Genomic DNA, 18552 nt, shown 5'->3' on the forward strand with positions numbered 1-18552 from the left:
TGGATGTCGTGAAGATTTTTGGCAACGGTATGAAATTTGTGTGCAACGAACGAAATTGAGAAGGTGCAATGTGCACATGTGAAAGGGGTGAAGGCCACACGCATATGCTAGCATGTTGTAAATAGGATTGAAATGAGAATTGTAAAAGAAAAGCTAGATGTAAAGTTAAACATGTGCACGTGTGATGTGCACTCAATTGTAAATATAAAAATAAGACTAAAGCCTAGTAACATCTAAGTGCATACATAGGGGTGGAAGTAAGGCTTGAACGTTGCACCTCCAAGATAGGAGACAAATTATATTACCACTAAAGCCACTACTGAGTGCTTTAGAATTTGTGTATTTTCTTTTTCAGATTCAGTATTTTGTAGGAAGCAAACATATAGAAACCGTGGGCACAAAACCATGGTTTTAGCCCGTGGTTTTAACCCATGGTTTCAGCCCGTGGGTTTAGCCCATGGTTTTTGGATGGAGAGACTTATAAAAGCCTATAGTTGGGCTTGTGTGGGGGCAAGTGATGTAAGTAAAAAAAGAAACTTTTAATCAAAGATTTGAGTTATCCTAATGGTGATGTATCTTGTCTCGTAAAACTAAAATCAAGGGTTCAATCTCTATCTCAATGCCTCTCTCTTCATCCATCTATTTATCTTCAATACTTTCTCGCTTACGTTGCTAAAAACATCGAATCCTTCCGGTCCAGGACCCCGGTGATCCCACTTCATTTCATGAACACGCGAGGATTTCCTCGACAACGTGCAACACGTTCATAAGTTTCCATTTCTACCCGACGTGGCTGAGAGGAACTACTCTGACATGTTCGATGGTATGCCGAGTGTCGTCTCCCGTTTCGAACACTCCTTGCTTTTTCGGTTTCTCCAAATACGAGAGCCATTCCTCATGACTCGTCATATTGTGAAATGCACATAAGAAATCAAAACCAGTCTACTTAGCTTCTTACTTCTTAATCAATTTATAGTTGATACAACGGAACCCATTTGGGTTGGCTTGGCTAAAAAGTGTGTGCTAAAAGGGTGGGTCGTTTTGGGCACACACATCCTAAAAAGGGTGTGCTAAAAGGGTGGGTCAACTTGGGTACGTGCATCCTAAAAAGGGTGAGCTAAAAGGGTGGCACAAAGGAACACATGCACACCACATTCCCCCCTTGCGAGAAACAAGAGATTGAGGGGCATGAACAAGAACAAGAACAGGACAAGTACCTAAACAAGAACAAGAACAAGAACAGTGGCTTGTCCAAGGAGGGGGAGCATCTGATGGCAGGTTTCAAATGGAAATCCATGGATGATTCTAGTGTGAGGCGAGGGTTACGCCATAGAGTGCTCAAAAAGGGTTGATTTATGCAGCCATCTCGTGTTTGAGGGTCTTGTTGAGGCGTTTAGTGAAGATGGCGTGGGGATGTAAACATCTACAAACACGTAGTTGAGTTGCAATGACGTTGAGGACATCCCCGTGGAATTGTTGGCCTTGATAGTTGGATAGGGCTAGTGACGGAAAACGAGCTATCAATCAGCGAATCGAGATCAATCACTCCTATGGACTGAGGGCCACCTGGACTTTGTTGAGGTGGGGGACAGGAGGGCTATCATGTCAGAGGGGGATCGAGGAAAGATCATATGGTGGTGAAGATCATGTGCGGAATAATAAAGGTTTTTCAGCTTTGCACAGCCATGAAGTATTATATGTGCATGTATTTTAGATGTGGAAACCTGGAAGAAACATTTACTGTCTTGGAGCATAATCGAGATGTGGTGTCTTACAACGCAATGATTTCTGGGTATGTGTGGAATAATAAAGGTTTTTCAACTTTGCACAGCCATGAAGTATGATATGTGCATGTATTTTAGATGTGGACACCTAGAAGAAACATTTACTGGCTTGCAACATAATCGAGATGTGGTGTCTTACAACGCAATGATTTCTGGGTATGTGCGGAATAGTGAAGGTTTTTCAGCTTTGAAACATTTGAGCAACAAATGTGTGTAGTTGGTTGACCTTATTGATAGCATGTACATGCTTTGGCAATATAGATAGGGAGAAATTGTGCTCGAATGAAGCTATGAAATTGGATCCTGATACAATAGTAGGATATGCACTGATGTCAAGCATGTATGTTGAAAGTCGCATATTGGAGGCTATATATTTCCCAATTCATCTCTCATTTTTGTAAAATAAGTGGGTTGTATTTTGTAGCAGATATGCTTTTTAAAACTAATGGAAGGATATCTTGTTTAAGAAAAACTAAGAAGGAAAATTCTCTATTCAATAGCTAATTAGCAATTGATAACTAGAAGCTAGTTACCCTATCAACATTTAGTTACATGTAATTAGTTACCAATAGCTAATAAGAAAATATGCCAATGCCTATTAGTTGCATTAGCTAGTAGTCATAATTAATTAGCTACTAATAACTAATAAGGAAAATACTATGTTCATTATGTATAAGCTACATGTGTTAGTAGCTAGATCTAACAAGCTAGTTAGTAGTAACTTTAACTAATACACTACATAAACTTTTATTCACAACTAATCTGCTACATCAGTTAATAGTTATGACTAAATAACTATTAATAACTACTAATTACACTCCATTAGCTTTGTTCACATCCAACTAGATACATTAGCTACCAATAAGTAGCGAGATATTTACTATTCATACCATTTTAGACACAACTAATTAGCTAAGGTTCAAATTAAACAATCATCTATTGGGCCCCCCACAATAACCTTTTTTATTTATGTAGGTTGATTTCTTTATTAACAAATGCATCTAACAAGTTTATTAAACCACTTTTTTTGAAGTGCTTGAAGAATTGATTCACATGTTGCATTGACCACGTACAAATGGATTTTCTCAAGGATTTAGTTAATCTACTCCATCACCATAGCTCCTCATTTTAGGATGTGGTATGCACTTGTGAATGTCTAATTTGTCAATCTAACCAAACCAAATAATGTAAGGCCTCAAAGCATATTTACACATCAATGACTAGTCTTTTCGATTCAATATTGTGTCCTCAAGGATTTGAGGCTATCTTCCACCATTACAAGTGTGTCATGGGTATATGTTTAGATTGTGGTCTTGCTAGATTTATGTGGCGTCTAAAAGAGTTTAGTGAAATTTTAATCCATGTTAAGTTGTTTGAAAATGTTGAGACAACTTACGAAGGCAAGGTTGTAAATGAAAGGATATAGTCAAAAAGTTTCTCAAACCAAGAGATTTGTCCTCTCTTTTTAGTGTCTCTAAAAAAGATCATTAAGCACAACATCATTTACTTATGGCAAGCCAATCAGTATAAGAGTTGCATATATGATTTTCCAAACATGTAGTTGTGTCAATGTTAGGTTTTGCAGAGAATTATGCTTTCAAGGAGCAAAATGAAATTCCATCCATTCATTGGTGGAAATGGTTGTTAGATTAACATTTGGAGCTTACACAACATTGGGTTTGGTCTTATGGAACTACATCACAATTTAAGGCTGAATGACCATTCTATTTTGTTGGGAAGTATCCCTATGACACAAGTACAGTGATGACATGGAGCTTTTTTGGGTCTAGCCATTGAAAAGGTGAACATGATGGAGCGGATATAGTTATAAAGCATGCACCTACTCATGAACAACTAAAGGTCGATGGTGTGCATATGAATTGTGCCACTCATGTAGTGAAATATCTAAGAAAAAATATGTCATTTAGTCCAATTGGTGTTAACTCATCACATGTTTGGGATATGAAACACTTATTTTGGGAAGGGAGGCTAGATGAAGTAAATATAAAGAAGACATGGGAATGCCAAGGAATCTTTGAACAACGATCTCTCTAGTCTTTTCGTGGTTATTCTATGAACAATCGTCGTTGTAATGTAGTTAGAGAATTTAGATGTTTTTGCTACCATTGCGTACAAGGAAGTTAGCAGCAATGTCCAAACAAAGCATAATTTCATAATTGGGTGTACTATACATTGGTGGACTAGGGAGCAATTTTATTTTATTTTACCAAAAAACCACTACTTCGCATTAGTTAGCAAATAGAATACAACAAAGTTTATCCAAATCCACAATGGGATCAACATATACAACTTGGAGAAACAATAGAAGATCACATTTTAGGGTTTTGAGGACACTCTTAGTGATGTCGTATATGTGGGTGGTGATAATTTTGTTGTAAACGTTGAAGATAGAAAATGCGAGAATATTGATTTTTACTTATTAAAATGTACATTTTCTAAACAATGTGGAACTCACAATATTGCAGATATGTACTTGGGGAAATATTGTATTTGTTAGATTCGCGTTCTACATTGAAGGTATTTTTTATGAAAGAGTGGATAAATATGATATATTTACAAGCTTTTAGAAAATAAAACAATAACATACATGTACTCTCATTTGGTGAGGTGCATCAAAATACCAATGTCACAATTTAAAAGCTACACAAATTTATACACAATCAGGGCTAATGTGTACGAGTGTATTTACATTATTATGTCATGAAATTTGTATCATCCCCTAGACCATATTTTATTGTAATATGCAAAAATCAATTGTGTGTTGAATACTCTTCTTTTATAATTTAAATATGCCTTAAATTGAGTTTGTTTGGTATTCACTGTTGTCTTGTCTAGCATCTTGAACATATATCTAAACCCTCTAGTATTTTGCATTCTGATTTTAATTTAGAAATTTTTCTAGTCTAATTTCTACAAATTAATCTTGTTTGGTATTTTTCCTACTTGTCATTATCACTTTGGTAAAATACAACTTCTGATTTAGAGAGTTTGCATGTCTAATTTTCACAAAATGATCGCATCTAGTATTTTGCCTACTCTAGATAAACACTTTGGTAAATCACAACTTTTTCTTATTTAAAAAGTTTGATAGTCTGGTTTCCATAGAATAATGTTGTTTGGTATTTTCCCTACTTGTCATAATCACTTTGATAAGATACAACCTATTTTGGTTAAGAAAGTTTCCATGTCTAATTTCCACAAAATAATCATGTTTGGTATGTTTCCTATTTTACCATAACACTCTAGTAAAATACAAATATAAGCCTTGTTTTCTATAGAATCAATTTAAAAATAATATACAAATCAATTAACATAATCATGACATTATTTCAACAATCCAACTCTTGAAATAAGATTGATAAAAAAAGTTTCTCAATTGTTCATTAATTACAAGGTGTTGCCAGATCACCTCCTTTTTTGGGAGAGTTAATGCTATTTCGAAACTGTGGTCTTATACTCACTGTGCCAAGCCTAGAAACGGGAAAATTCATAACCTAACCGATGGGATTCTATCCCGACGGTGAGGCAATACCCAACCCATGAGCTTACTTCCTCAAGTCGGAATAGGCTGAGAGTATAAATTCTATCTTGAGGGACAAATAATGGGGTGGGCTCCCTTGCTCCCGTTGTTGCAGCCTCCCCGATAGGGTTGGGGAGGCCCACATGATGGGCCATTAGCTCAGTTGGTAGAGTGGAATACATTCAAGACTATGTTTCTTGTTTAAAATTGTGATAAATGGTCAAGCTCTTCAAATTGAGTGAAACCTCCCTACATATGTTGTTTGCATACTCAATTCGGTATGGAGTACATAACCATGTTTGACAACATCTGTGAATGTTTAGGTATTGATGAAAATGTTGTGTATCCACCATTAATGTAGTATCAATATTATACTTTGGCCACTTTGCCAAAAATTCTTCTAGGCTTTTGAACCTTACATAATTTTTCTTTTCACAATTTTCCCTTGACCAAAGACACTTCAATTTTAATGCCCATTTTGATAAAACTCTAAGTACACACCTCCAAATATCATATGTATGTGGTTCATCACTCTGAAGAAAAATATCAAACCATTGCAAAACTCATAAAAAACAGATCTATGTCCTCCCTTGACTTTATCGCTTGCATATTCACAAGAAGTTTATCAAGCTTCGATATCAAAGGTCTTCTTTCTTCTTTCCTTGGTTTCAACTTCCATTCCTAAAACTCTTGTTAAGTTACACCAATGATTAGTAGCACATTATCTATTTTAATCAACTCAGGTTCACATGGGAACCCTGGTGCCCTCTTCCTCTTAAGACCCTTGATTTGCTCAGGTTTCTTTGGGTTCGGATTCAACCTCGCTCCTACACACTTGGGAAAGGCATGTTATTTGTTTGTATGCCTTGCTTCTAAGTTACAACATCTATCTTACACCAAAGACTCTCTATCTCCATGCTTGTTGCAACTTCTCAAGCAAATATGAGACCAATGATATGAGTTGCCACCTCTACCTGCAAAATTAGACTAGTTATGTCAAATGTTTAATCTACTGGATTGAGCTTGGTTGAAGATGAGCGGAAAGCATGGTTGGATATGATCAAAGGCAGAGAATTTTATCGAAGTGTAATACTCAGACTCTCGAACTTGTTTAGCACAAAGTGTGCATAGTCAACCACTCTCATCAGTTGTGCCCCCACGCCCCATCTCACATCGCAATGCATATGAGCTAAGTCGCATGGAAGCAATGATTCAAATGGAAGCCAACGGAATGGGATCTAACATTGTGTGCATGGTTTCCCTGTTCTGCGAAGAATATGGTTTTGTAGTTAGGTGCAACATGTGTAGTATAATGTATGAAGCGTGAGCCTCCACCATTTTTCCATGTCATGTTGCAAAAAGGCCTCATTTACGGAGGAATCTAGTGATGCATCATGATGCAAATGTGTTGCACCCCATCTACCAACCCACTTTTTCATATCTTGCATCCAACCATAACACAAAAAATTTGCACAACACTCACAAAGCTTTATTCTTTCCAACAAGGCTCATGTCCAGCCTCGGTCTACGCCCAATAGAATGTGGTGGTATGCATGCAAGCTAGGAAACATCTAGAGAGTGCATGGAAACTTCTACAGAGTGCATGAAGATGCATTCTCTAGAAGTTTCTTGAGAGTTCTAGTGATTAACATAGAATGTAATAAGTTGAAACTTATACAAAACAATAATGCATAGATGGATGTAGGTTGCCCAATAAGACCAGGAGGTCATGGGTTCAACCCCCTACATTCCATCACGTCTATGACAAACCTCCTCCATCGCCACCCGTGGAATTATCGACAGGTGAGGAGTACGAGGTTGACCGTATCCTCGACTCCCGCTTGTGTTGACGAAGACTTCAATACTTGGTCTTATGGAAAGGTTACCCTCTTTCAAACGCCACATGGGAACCAATTACACATTTACTGGCCGCGGGTGTTAGGAGGCAGCCTTAGAAGAGGGAGGATAATGTCATAGACATATGCCACAGAGGAAGGTAGGGATTGAACCTAAGACCTCATGGTCTCTATTGGGGAACCCTACCAATTGAGTTACATATGCATCCTTGTACCAAATCCAACTTCACGTAATGTAGATTGAACATTAGAAGTTCCTAGCTTGCATGCATCCTCATTTCTAGCTTGCACACATTCTCATGCATTCTCTATTGCATGCATCCTCATGTATACTATATTTCTAGTTGGCTTACATAGCCCTACCTTCTTGTATAAATACTCAAGTGCACCTTGATTCTAATCAAGGTGAACAACACCAGTTACGGATTCTATAAGTTGAGTTCTTGTTCTTTCCCTCTCTCTTGTTTCTAGTCTTATCTTCACTCTGCTCTATTATACTTGTCTGTGACATTAGGAATATTGAATTCACTGTTTTAGGTCAAAGCTACATCAAATCAAATTGAAACCATGTTACAAATAGTCAAAAACAATGATTTCATCAACAAAAATCAAAGGATGTCATCATAATCCCCATTATAGTGATGGGAGAAGTCGATCAATGTGAGAAATAGAGGATATGGCTTCCAAGAGATTATAGTTCATAACTTTCACACATATGAATGACTTATAACTTGTTGGATGCGTGCCCCGAGTTGGGCGAAAAGAGCCCCTCATCTACAATGTCATGAGGAACATCTCCTTCCAGGCATATATCAATTTGCCATTCTCCACCAATTTGCCATTATCATGTAAATTCAAAAACGTTTGTGTTCTGCCAACTCTTCAACAAAATGCATACATAGAGGGTCAAGGACAATAACATGTTGGACCTAATGATATTTCATACTTGTTATTTTTTGTGATCATCGACACCACAATGGTGATGCAAATTGTGATAGTGGCCCTAGCATGTGATGTTCAATGGAACGGCCAAGCTCTGTGTGACCACTTTCGTCGGGGGCTATGAAGTGAAATTAAGAATCTTTTGCTACACTTTCCAAAGCTTTATCTCAAGCAATTTTGTAAGCAGTTTGCTAGTTTGCTGTGACAATTGACTTTTTGAACTTCTCCCAAAAGAGCACACGACACAAGGTTCTCGATCTTTCCCATGATATGTAACACTAATGTCAGCCCCACATGCCTTGTCAAGTTCACCGTCTTCTGAGGTAACCGATACCCACAACCAATGGAGATGATTTGAGCTCAATTCAAGCTTCTTATTAATGCACAACATTGATTTCCACAAGAAAATGGTATATGCCTCTATTGTAGAGACCTCAACCATCTTATTTACCAGTGCCCAATGGAGGGTCCCCTACGACAAACCTACCTAGCAAACATAATTCAGAGCTCCCACCAATAGGAAAATGATAATGTCCGGTTAAAGTAGGAGCCATGCAACTAGACGACTTTTGGTATCCACATCTATCCCTTGGAAGTACTATTTTGGGCCAAAAAGACATGGCAACTTTTTATGTTATTAATATTAAAAACTACACTTGTGAGGATGCCAAGTGTGCGACTAAATGCAATTGTGATTGACAAATCTTGGATGATTATAGTGTTATATGTAATGTTATTACTTAATACCATCAAATTTGGGTTAATGTGGCTTGAGAAAAGAAATAAACCAAGTGCTTTATTTTATTGTGTTGGTTTCACATTAAGAAAGCTTGGCTTACTAATGCATTTACAAATATTTGAAACTCCAAGTTTTTTATTTTAGAAATTGTGAAAATTTGAGTCACTGATTATGTGTGATGGGTTGGAATTTTTATATCTGAAACTCTGACTTTTTTGTCTTTGAATATGTATGATCTTTGAAGTTTCTCTGGTCTCTCAATATTTGTAATTTTTGAATATTTTAATTTATGAATATATGTGATTTTTAAAGGTTTGGTCTTTGAATACATATGTGTGATCTTTAAACATTTTGGTCTATAAATATGTGTGATCAATGAAATTTTTGGTCTCTGAACATGTGTGATTTTTGAAGTATGAATATTTGAAATTTTGGTCTTTTAAAAAATCGGGCTAGGTTAGATGTAGGTAGTGTGATTAAATGCAATTAATCATATTAGAATTGGGTCGAGTTAGAAATATATCGATTAGGTTAGAAATGTATCAATCAGGGCAGGGACAGAACTGGGATAGAAGTAAGTTTTCGATTCACACACTTTTACTTGATAATGATCTAAGGGCCCAGGGGGTATATTTTGCACAAATGTCGAACCCATCCTTGCACTCTTCTTTGCTATTGTCATGAAGTTACGCGTGTGCATGTGAACGTGAGTGGACCACCAAGGACTTGAACTAGAGAGGATGGGTCATGGGCTTCCTGCATCGAAACCATGGATTTGTGAATGTGGGGTTTGTTTAGTAGGTTTTGACTATGTAATTGTAAGTAAAATTTACTTATCAAAAATTGAACACTCAATACTAGTTACCCTAATGGTTCATGCCTTGAAAGTGCAAGGTTTGAATTTTGCCATCCACGAATACATCTTTGTGGCACGTTAGGCCTACATAGTCATATTGTTGTTCCTATCTGGACATTGGAGGAGGAGAACATTGGAGGTGGAGAACGTTCTAACAAGGAGAAGACTCTAATCCTCTCCTCTCGCTTGCAGTTCTCGCCTGGTGGATAGAATCATGATTTGAAGATTTTGGCATGAATCTCACAACAAATTCTTTTAGTTGGGGTGTGAATTTCTGGATGTAGTAATTTGAGGGCTTGTCTTCTTGCCAAATTTGCTCCAAATGCACATAAGTTTGCGTTCCTCACATCACGACACCGTGATTCTCTCACCTCCCTTATTTAATATTTGGTTGCAAATAGACAAAGAGCCATTGTTATGTACTCGCAACATAGGTCATTAATATTTACAAATTAAAAGTAAATGGTGTGTTCACTAATGTTAGAAATGCACTATCACAATAAGTCTTTTAGAAAAGCACCTCTAATCAAGGGGCTCAGGAAGAATTATACATATGAAGCCCATATACTTTCATAAAACATATTACATCACAACGTTGACGTCTTGAGGCCCTAGTGGTGCGGGCTAAGGCTTTTGTCGCGATGGTCATGTTACCTCTTCTGGGGTGCGAATCATCCTAATATACATACGTCATTATGGGACCTCAGTGGTAGGTTGTCGATGTCGTAATCGTAGCTTGGGGGTGGTCGGGGAGATTGAGTTCTTCTATCCAATCTATTCACCTTTCTTTTACTTTAATTTGCTTTATTGATGAGTACGAGATTGTTAACATTCATGCCGATTTTGGGGCCACATCGCAACCTCGTCCAGTATGGAGTTAGAGATGTTTGCTCATGGATTCACAACACTAATTGTCGTGTGAAATTGCTGCCTCGGGCTGGCACTTTGAGACGTTTTCTCACCAATCGAGTAGTATATACATATATAAGGTCCTAGAGACATGAAAACCCCACACACTCATGATCTTCTTCCGGAAACTTCTTTTGCCGGCCCCCGGCAAACCAAGTCATCATCCTTGGCATCTACCTTGTCGTTGGGGCGACCAGCTGAAGAAGCTTCCGGAAGAAGATCCGACACGGCTGAAGAAGTTTCCGGAAGAAGATCGCCCGGTCCAGGCCGGCCGGCAAATCAAGTCTCTCCTTTCCTTCTTGCATCTGATCTCCACGTGGCTATGGCTATGGCTATGGCTATGGCTATTGAGAGCAGCAGCAGCAGGAAGAGAAAGAGACATGGTACACAGGAGTACCTCAACACTCCTCCAAACCCTAAAAACAAGGAGACAGAGACAGAGTCTGTGGATCTCATAGCCCCTTTTCTTCTTCTTCTTCTTCTTCTTCTTCTTCTTCTTCATCCGTAAGACAAGAGGAATCCGATCGCCTTCGCAGGAAAAAGGAGAAAGAGAAGAAAAGGGAACTGATAAGAAAGGAAGAAAGAAAGGTAGTAGAGTAGAAAGCTTAGCTTTCATGGAGGATGACTGCAACAACAGCAACAGCAGCGGTAGTAGTAGTGAAGTGTGGGCCTCCCTCCTCCTGTCTGCCACTAAGAGACGAATCTTCACCGCCTCCCATCACCACCACCGTCATCACCATAGCCTTGGTTCTTCTCTTCTCTCTCTCTCTCTCTCTCTCTCTCTCTCTGTCTTTATCTTTTCTACTCCTAACGCAGACGCAGACATACACAGAGATGTGATAGCTTCAAGCCCTAAATCCCACGTCAAGAGAAAGACACTTACACCCATACCAAGATAACATTTAGAGATCAAAATTCTAAACCCTAACCCTATTCGTTTTTCGGCGGTGTTGTCTCCTTAGCCTTTGCATGGATGCTCACAGGATTCAGGTTTTCTTAGGGTTAGATCGTTTTGAAGCAGCTCAATCTTGCAGTTCAAGCTCTCCCCTCAGTACCTTTCCCCCTTTTTTTTTCATCATCAACATCTTCTTCTTCACTTCTGTGTTTTTGTCTGAACTTTTATTTAAATTTGTCTCCAGAGGCTTTGTGTCAAGCTGTTCATCTCTCTGAAGCTCTCTCTGAAACATCATCCACATCCATTCTCCCTTTCCGAAATGATCATTTTTGTTCCTACCCATGGCCGTTACAGATTGATTCTGATTTCTCCATCTTTGCATGTGTGTGTTTGTTTAACAGATCGAACCTTCGGACAAGACATGGATGTGGATGACGATACTCCATTCGAGTTCATCTGTCCTTACTGCTATTCTGAGTTTAACATTGCATCCCTTTGCTCACATCTGGATGAAGAACACTGCTTTGAATCAAAACCTGTGGTAAGAGATTTCTCTCCTCTCCATATAATTTAAAGGCAATAGCTTCTCTACTGAGTAGCTGACTGTCACCGTCACTACCATCACCATCACCATCACCATCATAGCAATCATCACCATCAGTGTCACTGTCGGCATCGCTCCACTCTCACCACCACCGCCACCACCATCACTTGTCACTGTTGCCTTCATGACGATCATCATGGTCATCATTAATAGTTACCTTGATCACCATAGCTACTGTCACCATCTTCTCTACCATTATCGTCATCGTCACCGTCGCTGTCTGGACTACCGCTGATAACAACGCCATCACCTATCACCATCATTCTTCACCATGAGCTCAATTGAGCATGATCATCACTGTCATGGCTACCACCATCATGAACACTGTCACCATACAACCATATTCACTGTCACCATCTTCTCTATCATCATCATCACCCTCACTGTCTTTACTAGCATTGTTGTCATCATCAACACCATCACCAATCACCATCATTGTTGCCATGATCATCATTGTCTCCATCACCATCCTTTTTTCTTTTCTTGCAGCTGTGTCCTGTATGTACTGCAAGAGTAAACAATGATCTGGTTGGGCATATTACACTTCAACATGGAAACCTATTCAAGTTATCTTTCCTTGCTTCCTTTACTTTTCTTATCTTCTTTCTTGTTTTTGATAAGCAAGAAAGTAAAATATGGTTGATTTCCTTACTTCGCAACACATGCACGGCAGGAAGCGAGGAGTGCATAGAAAGGGATTGACCTCATCTGAACCTTGTTCTACATATATTTCACTCGGTAAGGATATTTCGTTTTTGGTGAAAAAAACACCAAATACTTTTCTGTAGCTATAAAATTTTGGCATTTGAAGTTTAAAAAACACCAAATACTTATCTGTAGCTATAAAGTTTTCTGCATTTGAAGGATATTTACCTGAAATTTGGAACCTTAAGGGCACTCTGACCAAAGTTATGGATATTTTTGGAATTTCTTTCCCTTTTTCACCTGTCTGAAGCAAGTTAATAATTGTCATTGTGACATTGTGTGGCAGATCCTCTTATATCAAGTATACTTTGTGATTTCTCAACCTCTGAGACTGGCAAAGTTTCTCAATTCTCTGCAGCTAGTGAAGAAGCTGTGAAGAAGAAGAGCTTATCTTCTCGACAAAAAGATACAAGGTTACAATTCATAACATATCATTTTATGTTTTTGATACATGAACATTACTTCGATGTTGATATCTCTGCTGTGGTTGAGGCTATATCATAATGCAGCACTATCTAATTGGATTTATACACTGGTGTGCCAATTTTGTGCTGATTAAATACATAGCTCCTGGGAAGGCATGGGTTTGTGTCATGTATATTGCAATGATTATATATCAAGAATTTGTTGGGGATAAGCTTTGTACAGTGTATTAATCATAAGTATGGCTTAAAGGTGGAAATATGATTATGGTTTTAAGTAAGCCAGTCAATATTTGCTGCGACTCATGTGATTGAAGCAGGTGCTGGAAAGTAATCAAGAATGGGTACTATAGGAATGTATTAAGACTGGAAATTAACATTATGGTAAGAAAGCCATATTATATTATATGAAAATTATAGGAAAGAGAACGATAGGAAGGTATTAATGTTGGAAATTAACAATATGGTAAGAGTAAGAAGGTATATGATATTTGCTATAAGCCCAAGTAAGGTGCTTTGAAAGTGATTGGGCAAGGGAATGAGAAGTAATTGTTGATGGTGGAAATATCATTGGGAAAACATTAGTCGTGCTTTGACTATAATATGTGCTGTTGCCTACGAGGTGGAATAAGGTTTTTGAATGTGATCATGCAAAGGAATGATAAAGAATGTATAATGCGAAGGATAGAAATATCTTTATGGCAATATTGAGCCAATAATGATATTTTCTATAGCCTCTGAGGCAGAATTAGGTGTTTGAAAAGTGATCATGCTACTAAGCCTCAGTTGCCTGGATTGACGTGCTGGGCTGAACCATGCTGCATCTTGTAAACTAGTACCTGAATGTTCGCAGCCTTATGCATTGTTTTGATAATAAGAATGTATGAAGTTAAAATAAGGGACAAGTAAAGGTATGCATTTTTTGCTATCGGACAGATAGAATAAGATGCTTGAAGATGATTAAGCAAAATATGAATCTCTTTTGGTTGCACTCGATGGATGGATGGATGTGCTTCAAGAATATAGGAAATGCTAAAATTCTCTCATTGGATTCTTAACAATATATTGATAAAATTGGAAGGAAATACTGGAATCTTTTCATTTTCTAGATTCAAGATCGGTCAATTCTCGGCTCTTTCACTGTTGAAAAACTAAAGAACATAAATATTACATGTATGAAACATTTTTACTCATATTAGGTCTTCAAAATAGTATACTAATTGCTTGCATTTAGTTGTGGATGGTAGTTTATTAATAGCTTGCATTTAGTTGTGGAAGGTAGTTTCTGAGAAAGTAAAACTATCATGCTCTAAACTCTAGTATATGAATATATGGCATTTGGTTGTGGAAAAATCTGTAAGGTTCATTGTTTCTATCATTATGATACTTGTATATCGGTTTGACAAGTTTGACTGACAGAAGGTGAATAGGGCTAATGCATATTTGTATTGATGTAGTTTGGAAACTCCAATCAGTAGGAGGAAATTGGAGCAGAAGGGAAGAGATGAAGAGCTTAGAGTAAAATTTCTCCAGCAGATGGTTCTTTCAACAGTATTCCACGAGGACTGATTTTTGGTTGGGAAGGTCCAGATCGACGCCCCAATTTAGTATTATATTCGTCTATCTACCTTTGTAATTTTGTTTTTACAAGAAATGACCGTTTATATTACTGGTGTTCAAATGCCCTTCTGCAAAAAAGAAAAAAGAAAAAAGTGAAAGAGCAATTGGAAGGAAAACTGTTTATGGGACAAAACATCACAGTATGTCTCTCAATGGAGACTTGTATATGAAGGTGTGTCCATGTACATCCATGTACAATAACTATTAGCCAAATCATTGGGAAAGTAAATTCACTGTTAAATATATGAAAATATTTCATAGTGCATTTCTGTTGAATGTATAATATTATTTGGATGGCTGGTTTATATTAAAGGCTTTCAGTTATTTCTTACAATGAATCAATGAGTTTGCAATACAATCTCTACATTGAAATGATGAGATTTGTTGTGCTTATGTGAAAGGGCTTGGTGTATTTCATCCCTTATTCTGAGAATGACCGACAATGTCGGTCATTTTCATTCGTAGCTTTGATCTCATTCATTTTGTTCACTCTTTGCTGTAATTCATCAAATCTTTTGATTTCATCTGTTATTTGGGTCTCTCTTAGCAAGAATGTAGTTGCTTAATGTCTATTGAACTAGATGCTTGGTTGCATGTTGGAGGTTTGATCTCTCCTTTTATGCTGGGGGAAGAGATAATGGTTTGTAGATGCTCATCTTGATGTTTATTGGGTCTCTCTTAGCATGAATGTAGTTGCTTAATGTCTATTGAACTAGATGCTTGGTTGCATGTTGGAGGTTTGATCTCTCCTTTTATGCTGGGGGAAGAGATAATGGTTTGTAGATGCTCATCTTGATGTTTATTGGGTCTCTCTTAGCATGAATGTAGTTGCTTAATGTCTATTGAACTAGATGCTTGGTTGCATGTTGGAGGTTCGATCTCTCCTTTTATGCTGGGCGAAGAGATTATGGTTTGTAGATGCTCATCTTGATGTTTATTGGGTCTCTCTTAGCATGAATGTAGTTGCTTAATGTCTATTGAACTAGATGCTTGGTTGCATGTTGGAGGTTCGATCTCTTCTTTTATGCTGGGTGAAGAGATTATGGTTTGTAGATGCTCATCTTGATGCTTAGGGATGTAACATGATAACTCTTTCTATGGATAGTGATCGACAACAATTCATTTCGGTTGGGAGCGGTTTTCTCAAACTTAAAACAAACCGAATTGAACTGTGAAACTTTTAAACTGAAACCATTTTAGTCAAAAACTGTTCAAACCAGATCTAGTAAGGAATCTTATAGCTCAAACCAAATAGTTTGAGGAATCTACAGAAACTTGTGGTTTCATCATTAAAGATGTAAAAACCATTAAGCTTTTAAGCTGTGAAACTCATAATTAGAATCTACAAGGAGAGACATTTATTGATTGTCTCATAGCCATGAAGCAGCTCATTGATGGAGGTCAACAGTGTAACAAACAGAGTTCATTGCTGAGGTCTTGATTCTAATGTCGGAAAATCGTCATGCACAAGCTCCTCATATATGAATACATGGAAAGTGGGTATTTGGATGCCCTGTAGAGTGGTAAGAGGTGAAGAAAGTGTGGTCGTGCCCTTGATGATTCATGAGGGTAACCCCAAGATACTTGGTGCACGAGTGCCTAATGGACAAGGTAGTGACTGAGAAGTTTGATACTTGAATCGAACCGAACCACGAAAGCGTTTAAACCGAACCGTTTGAAAAAAATCCAACCCGTTAAAACCGCGTTTCCCTGGTTTGGTTTTAGTTTTCAACTTAGGTCAAAAATCAAAATTTAAATTTTAAAGAATTTTCATTATTTCAAAATTTAAGGATTTTTCCTAAAATGTGAGAATTAGGCTTAAAAATGAAAAGTTTGTTTAAAAGAAATATTTAAAACCCATCAAATTGTTTTAATCGTGGTTTCAAACCATTAAAACGGAACCGTTTAAAAAAAACTTGAACTTGAATCGAATCGTTTAAACCATTAAGCCCTTAAGTCACAATTTCACGGTTCAGTACCGAACCATTGCCAATTCTTAACAACAAGCTCATGAACAATGGCGTCATTAGTGTGACTGCGAAGATACACGATGAGAAGCAAATCGTGAGTTATAGAATTTTGCTGGAATAATTAGATCAAGTGTTTGTTCCGTTTAGCATGTCCAAAGATTTGACTTTTGTTGGAATAATTTGAGGTTGTTGTGTCTTGTAGACAATGGTTAAATGCCGAATTATTTCCAATGTAATATAAAGCCAAGCCTTGATCCCCCTCTCTTTTAACTATTTTATGCTCATACTAGACTATGCTTCACAACGTAGATGGCGTGTAGTTTTTTTCTCCAAAACAAAATATCCTTCGATTAGTTTAAAAAAGGCATATTAGTTACAACGTAAAGGAAACCAATATCCTTCCAAAGCCGGTCTTGTGTAAGACAATGGCTAGCCATGGATCCTTCCCTTAAATGAGGTAAGGACATGAATCTATATACATCCAAAGTAATGGAAAACAACCAGATTATCTTACAACCTACCAATCGAAAGATTGGAATGTAGTTCCAAAGCTTCCTAAAACTTGTTTTTAGTAGTAGTCCATAATCCATATGTGTAAGAATATTATCATATTCAACTTTTAATGAACTCATCAACTCTGACCAAATGGAAGCAATGGTTTTTTTTACCTTGAAACATCCACACCTTACCATGCATTCTATAAATATCATGCAATGTTGTAATTCTTTGAGCAATTGGCATATTCCAATTCTTATCCCTATTTCTCCAACATGCAGCTCATGTAATGTCACATGAGATATGATGAACCATGTTGAAGTAGAACGCGATGGGCCGCGTTGGCTAGCCCACAACTATCCCTTAGTCAAATTATCCATACAAATTTAACCATCTCCTCCATTTTCATCTCCTCAGTCACATGAGGTGCATTGTAATTGTTGAATGTAGATGGGGTGTATTTGTTCCGGTTTTTGTATCAAAAAGAAAAGAAAAGAGAAGGATAAAACCAAAGTACTTTTCATACAAATTAAGGGTGATTGTGGAGAAGGAAAAACTCCAACTTTATTGTGTTGTGTGTCCTCAATGGCATACAATACAAAGCGGCAAAGAGTCTTTATCCAAGCAAATGATATGATGTGATCCTGCACGGTACTAAACTTACACACACAAAAGCGAAGATAAACTCAACTTAATGAAAACAAATGATCATAAAATAAACTAGTATCAACACAAAATCTAACTATAAAATTCTCAATGAAGTCAAGTTTCCAAAGGAACAACATAGTCTATGCTATGTGTAAAGAATCAGATATGATTCTTGTGAAGCGGAAGAGATGTGTATTATGTGTATATGTGAGAGGAAAGAGAAGAGAGAAGAGAAACACAAGATAGATTAGATAGAATGGAAAATAGAATACTCAAGAAGAAGGTATATATTGACAAGTAAAATACCAAATACAAAATGTAGCATTACAAGGAGTCACAACCTACTTAGTATGAAGTAGGAGAAAGGTGCTTTATATAAGGTCACCCTCTCTCTTCATTAACTCACTACAACAACTCCTCTCTCTTGGGGAATGTGAAGTCTCATAGTCATGGGGAATATAGAACTCAATATAGTAACCATTCGGTTAAGTACGCACTTTGAACGCATGGGTAAAGTGCGCACTTAACCCATGCTGCGCATTTAGGGGTTTTCCACCAAAAAAAGG

At 37.5% G+C, this 18552-nt stretch overlaps 1 protein-coding gene across 4 annotated transcripts; it reads left to right on the forward strand.

Annotated features, from left to right (window-relative positions):
* The first annotated feature begins 11226 nt into the window (after window positions 1-11226).
* On the forward strand, window positions 11227-15138 carry LOC147854005 (protein DEHYDRATION-INDUCED 19-like). 4 transcript variants are annotated; one of them, XM_087332478.1, is made up of 6 exons: window positions 11227-11374; window positions 11924-12063; window positions 12616-12692; window positions 12797-12864; window positions 13118-13244; window positions 14711-15138. In XM_087332478.1, exons 1-6 carry the CDS (start codon window positions 11242-11244, stop codon window positions 14820-14822), a joined length of 657 nt encoding a protein of 218 aa, XP_087188604.1. In that variant the 5' UTR covers window positions 11227-11241; the 3' UTR covers window positions 14823-15138. The 4 variants fall into 4 exon arrangements, with proteins under 4 accessions (XP_087188604.1, XP_087188605.1, XP_087188607.1 ...); XM_087332479.1 differs by having other exon boundaries at window positions 12800-12864; XM_087332481.1 differs by lacking the exon at window positions 11227-11374 and adding an exon at window positions 11512-11678.
* The last annotated feature ends 3414 nt before the right edge of the window (window positions 15139-18552 follow it).

The sequence above is a fragment of the Azolla caroliniana genome, unplaced genomic scaffold (assembly GCF_043228905.1).
Source record: "Azolla caroliniana isolate FFs.n. ecotype wild unplaced genomic scaffold, voAzoCaro1.0.p SCAF_16, whole genome shotgun sequence".
Classification (NCBI taxonomy): Eukaryota; Viridiplantae; Streptophyta; class Polypodiopsida; order Salviniales; family Salviniaceae; genus Azolla; species Azolla caroliniana.

Excerpts from the sequence above, each read along its gene's own strand:
- LOC147854005 (XM_087332478.1), top strand. The coding sequence starts at position 11,242 with ATGGAGGATGACTGCAACAACAGCAACAGCAGCGGTAGTAGTAGTGAA. Across the intron at positions 11,375-11,923 it reads CCGTCATCACCATAGCCTTG|ATCGAACCTTCGGACAAGAC; the intron begins GTTCTTCTCTTC and ends TTTGTTTAACAG. Across the intron at positions 12,865-13,117 it reads TTCTACATATATTTCACTCG|ATCCTCTTATATCAAGTATA; the intron begins GTAAGGATATTT and ends ATTGTGTGGCAG.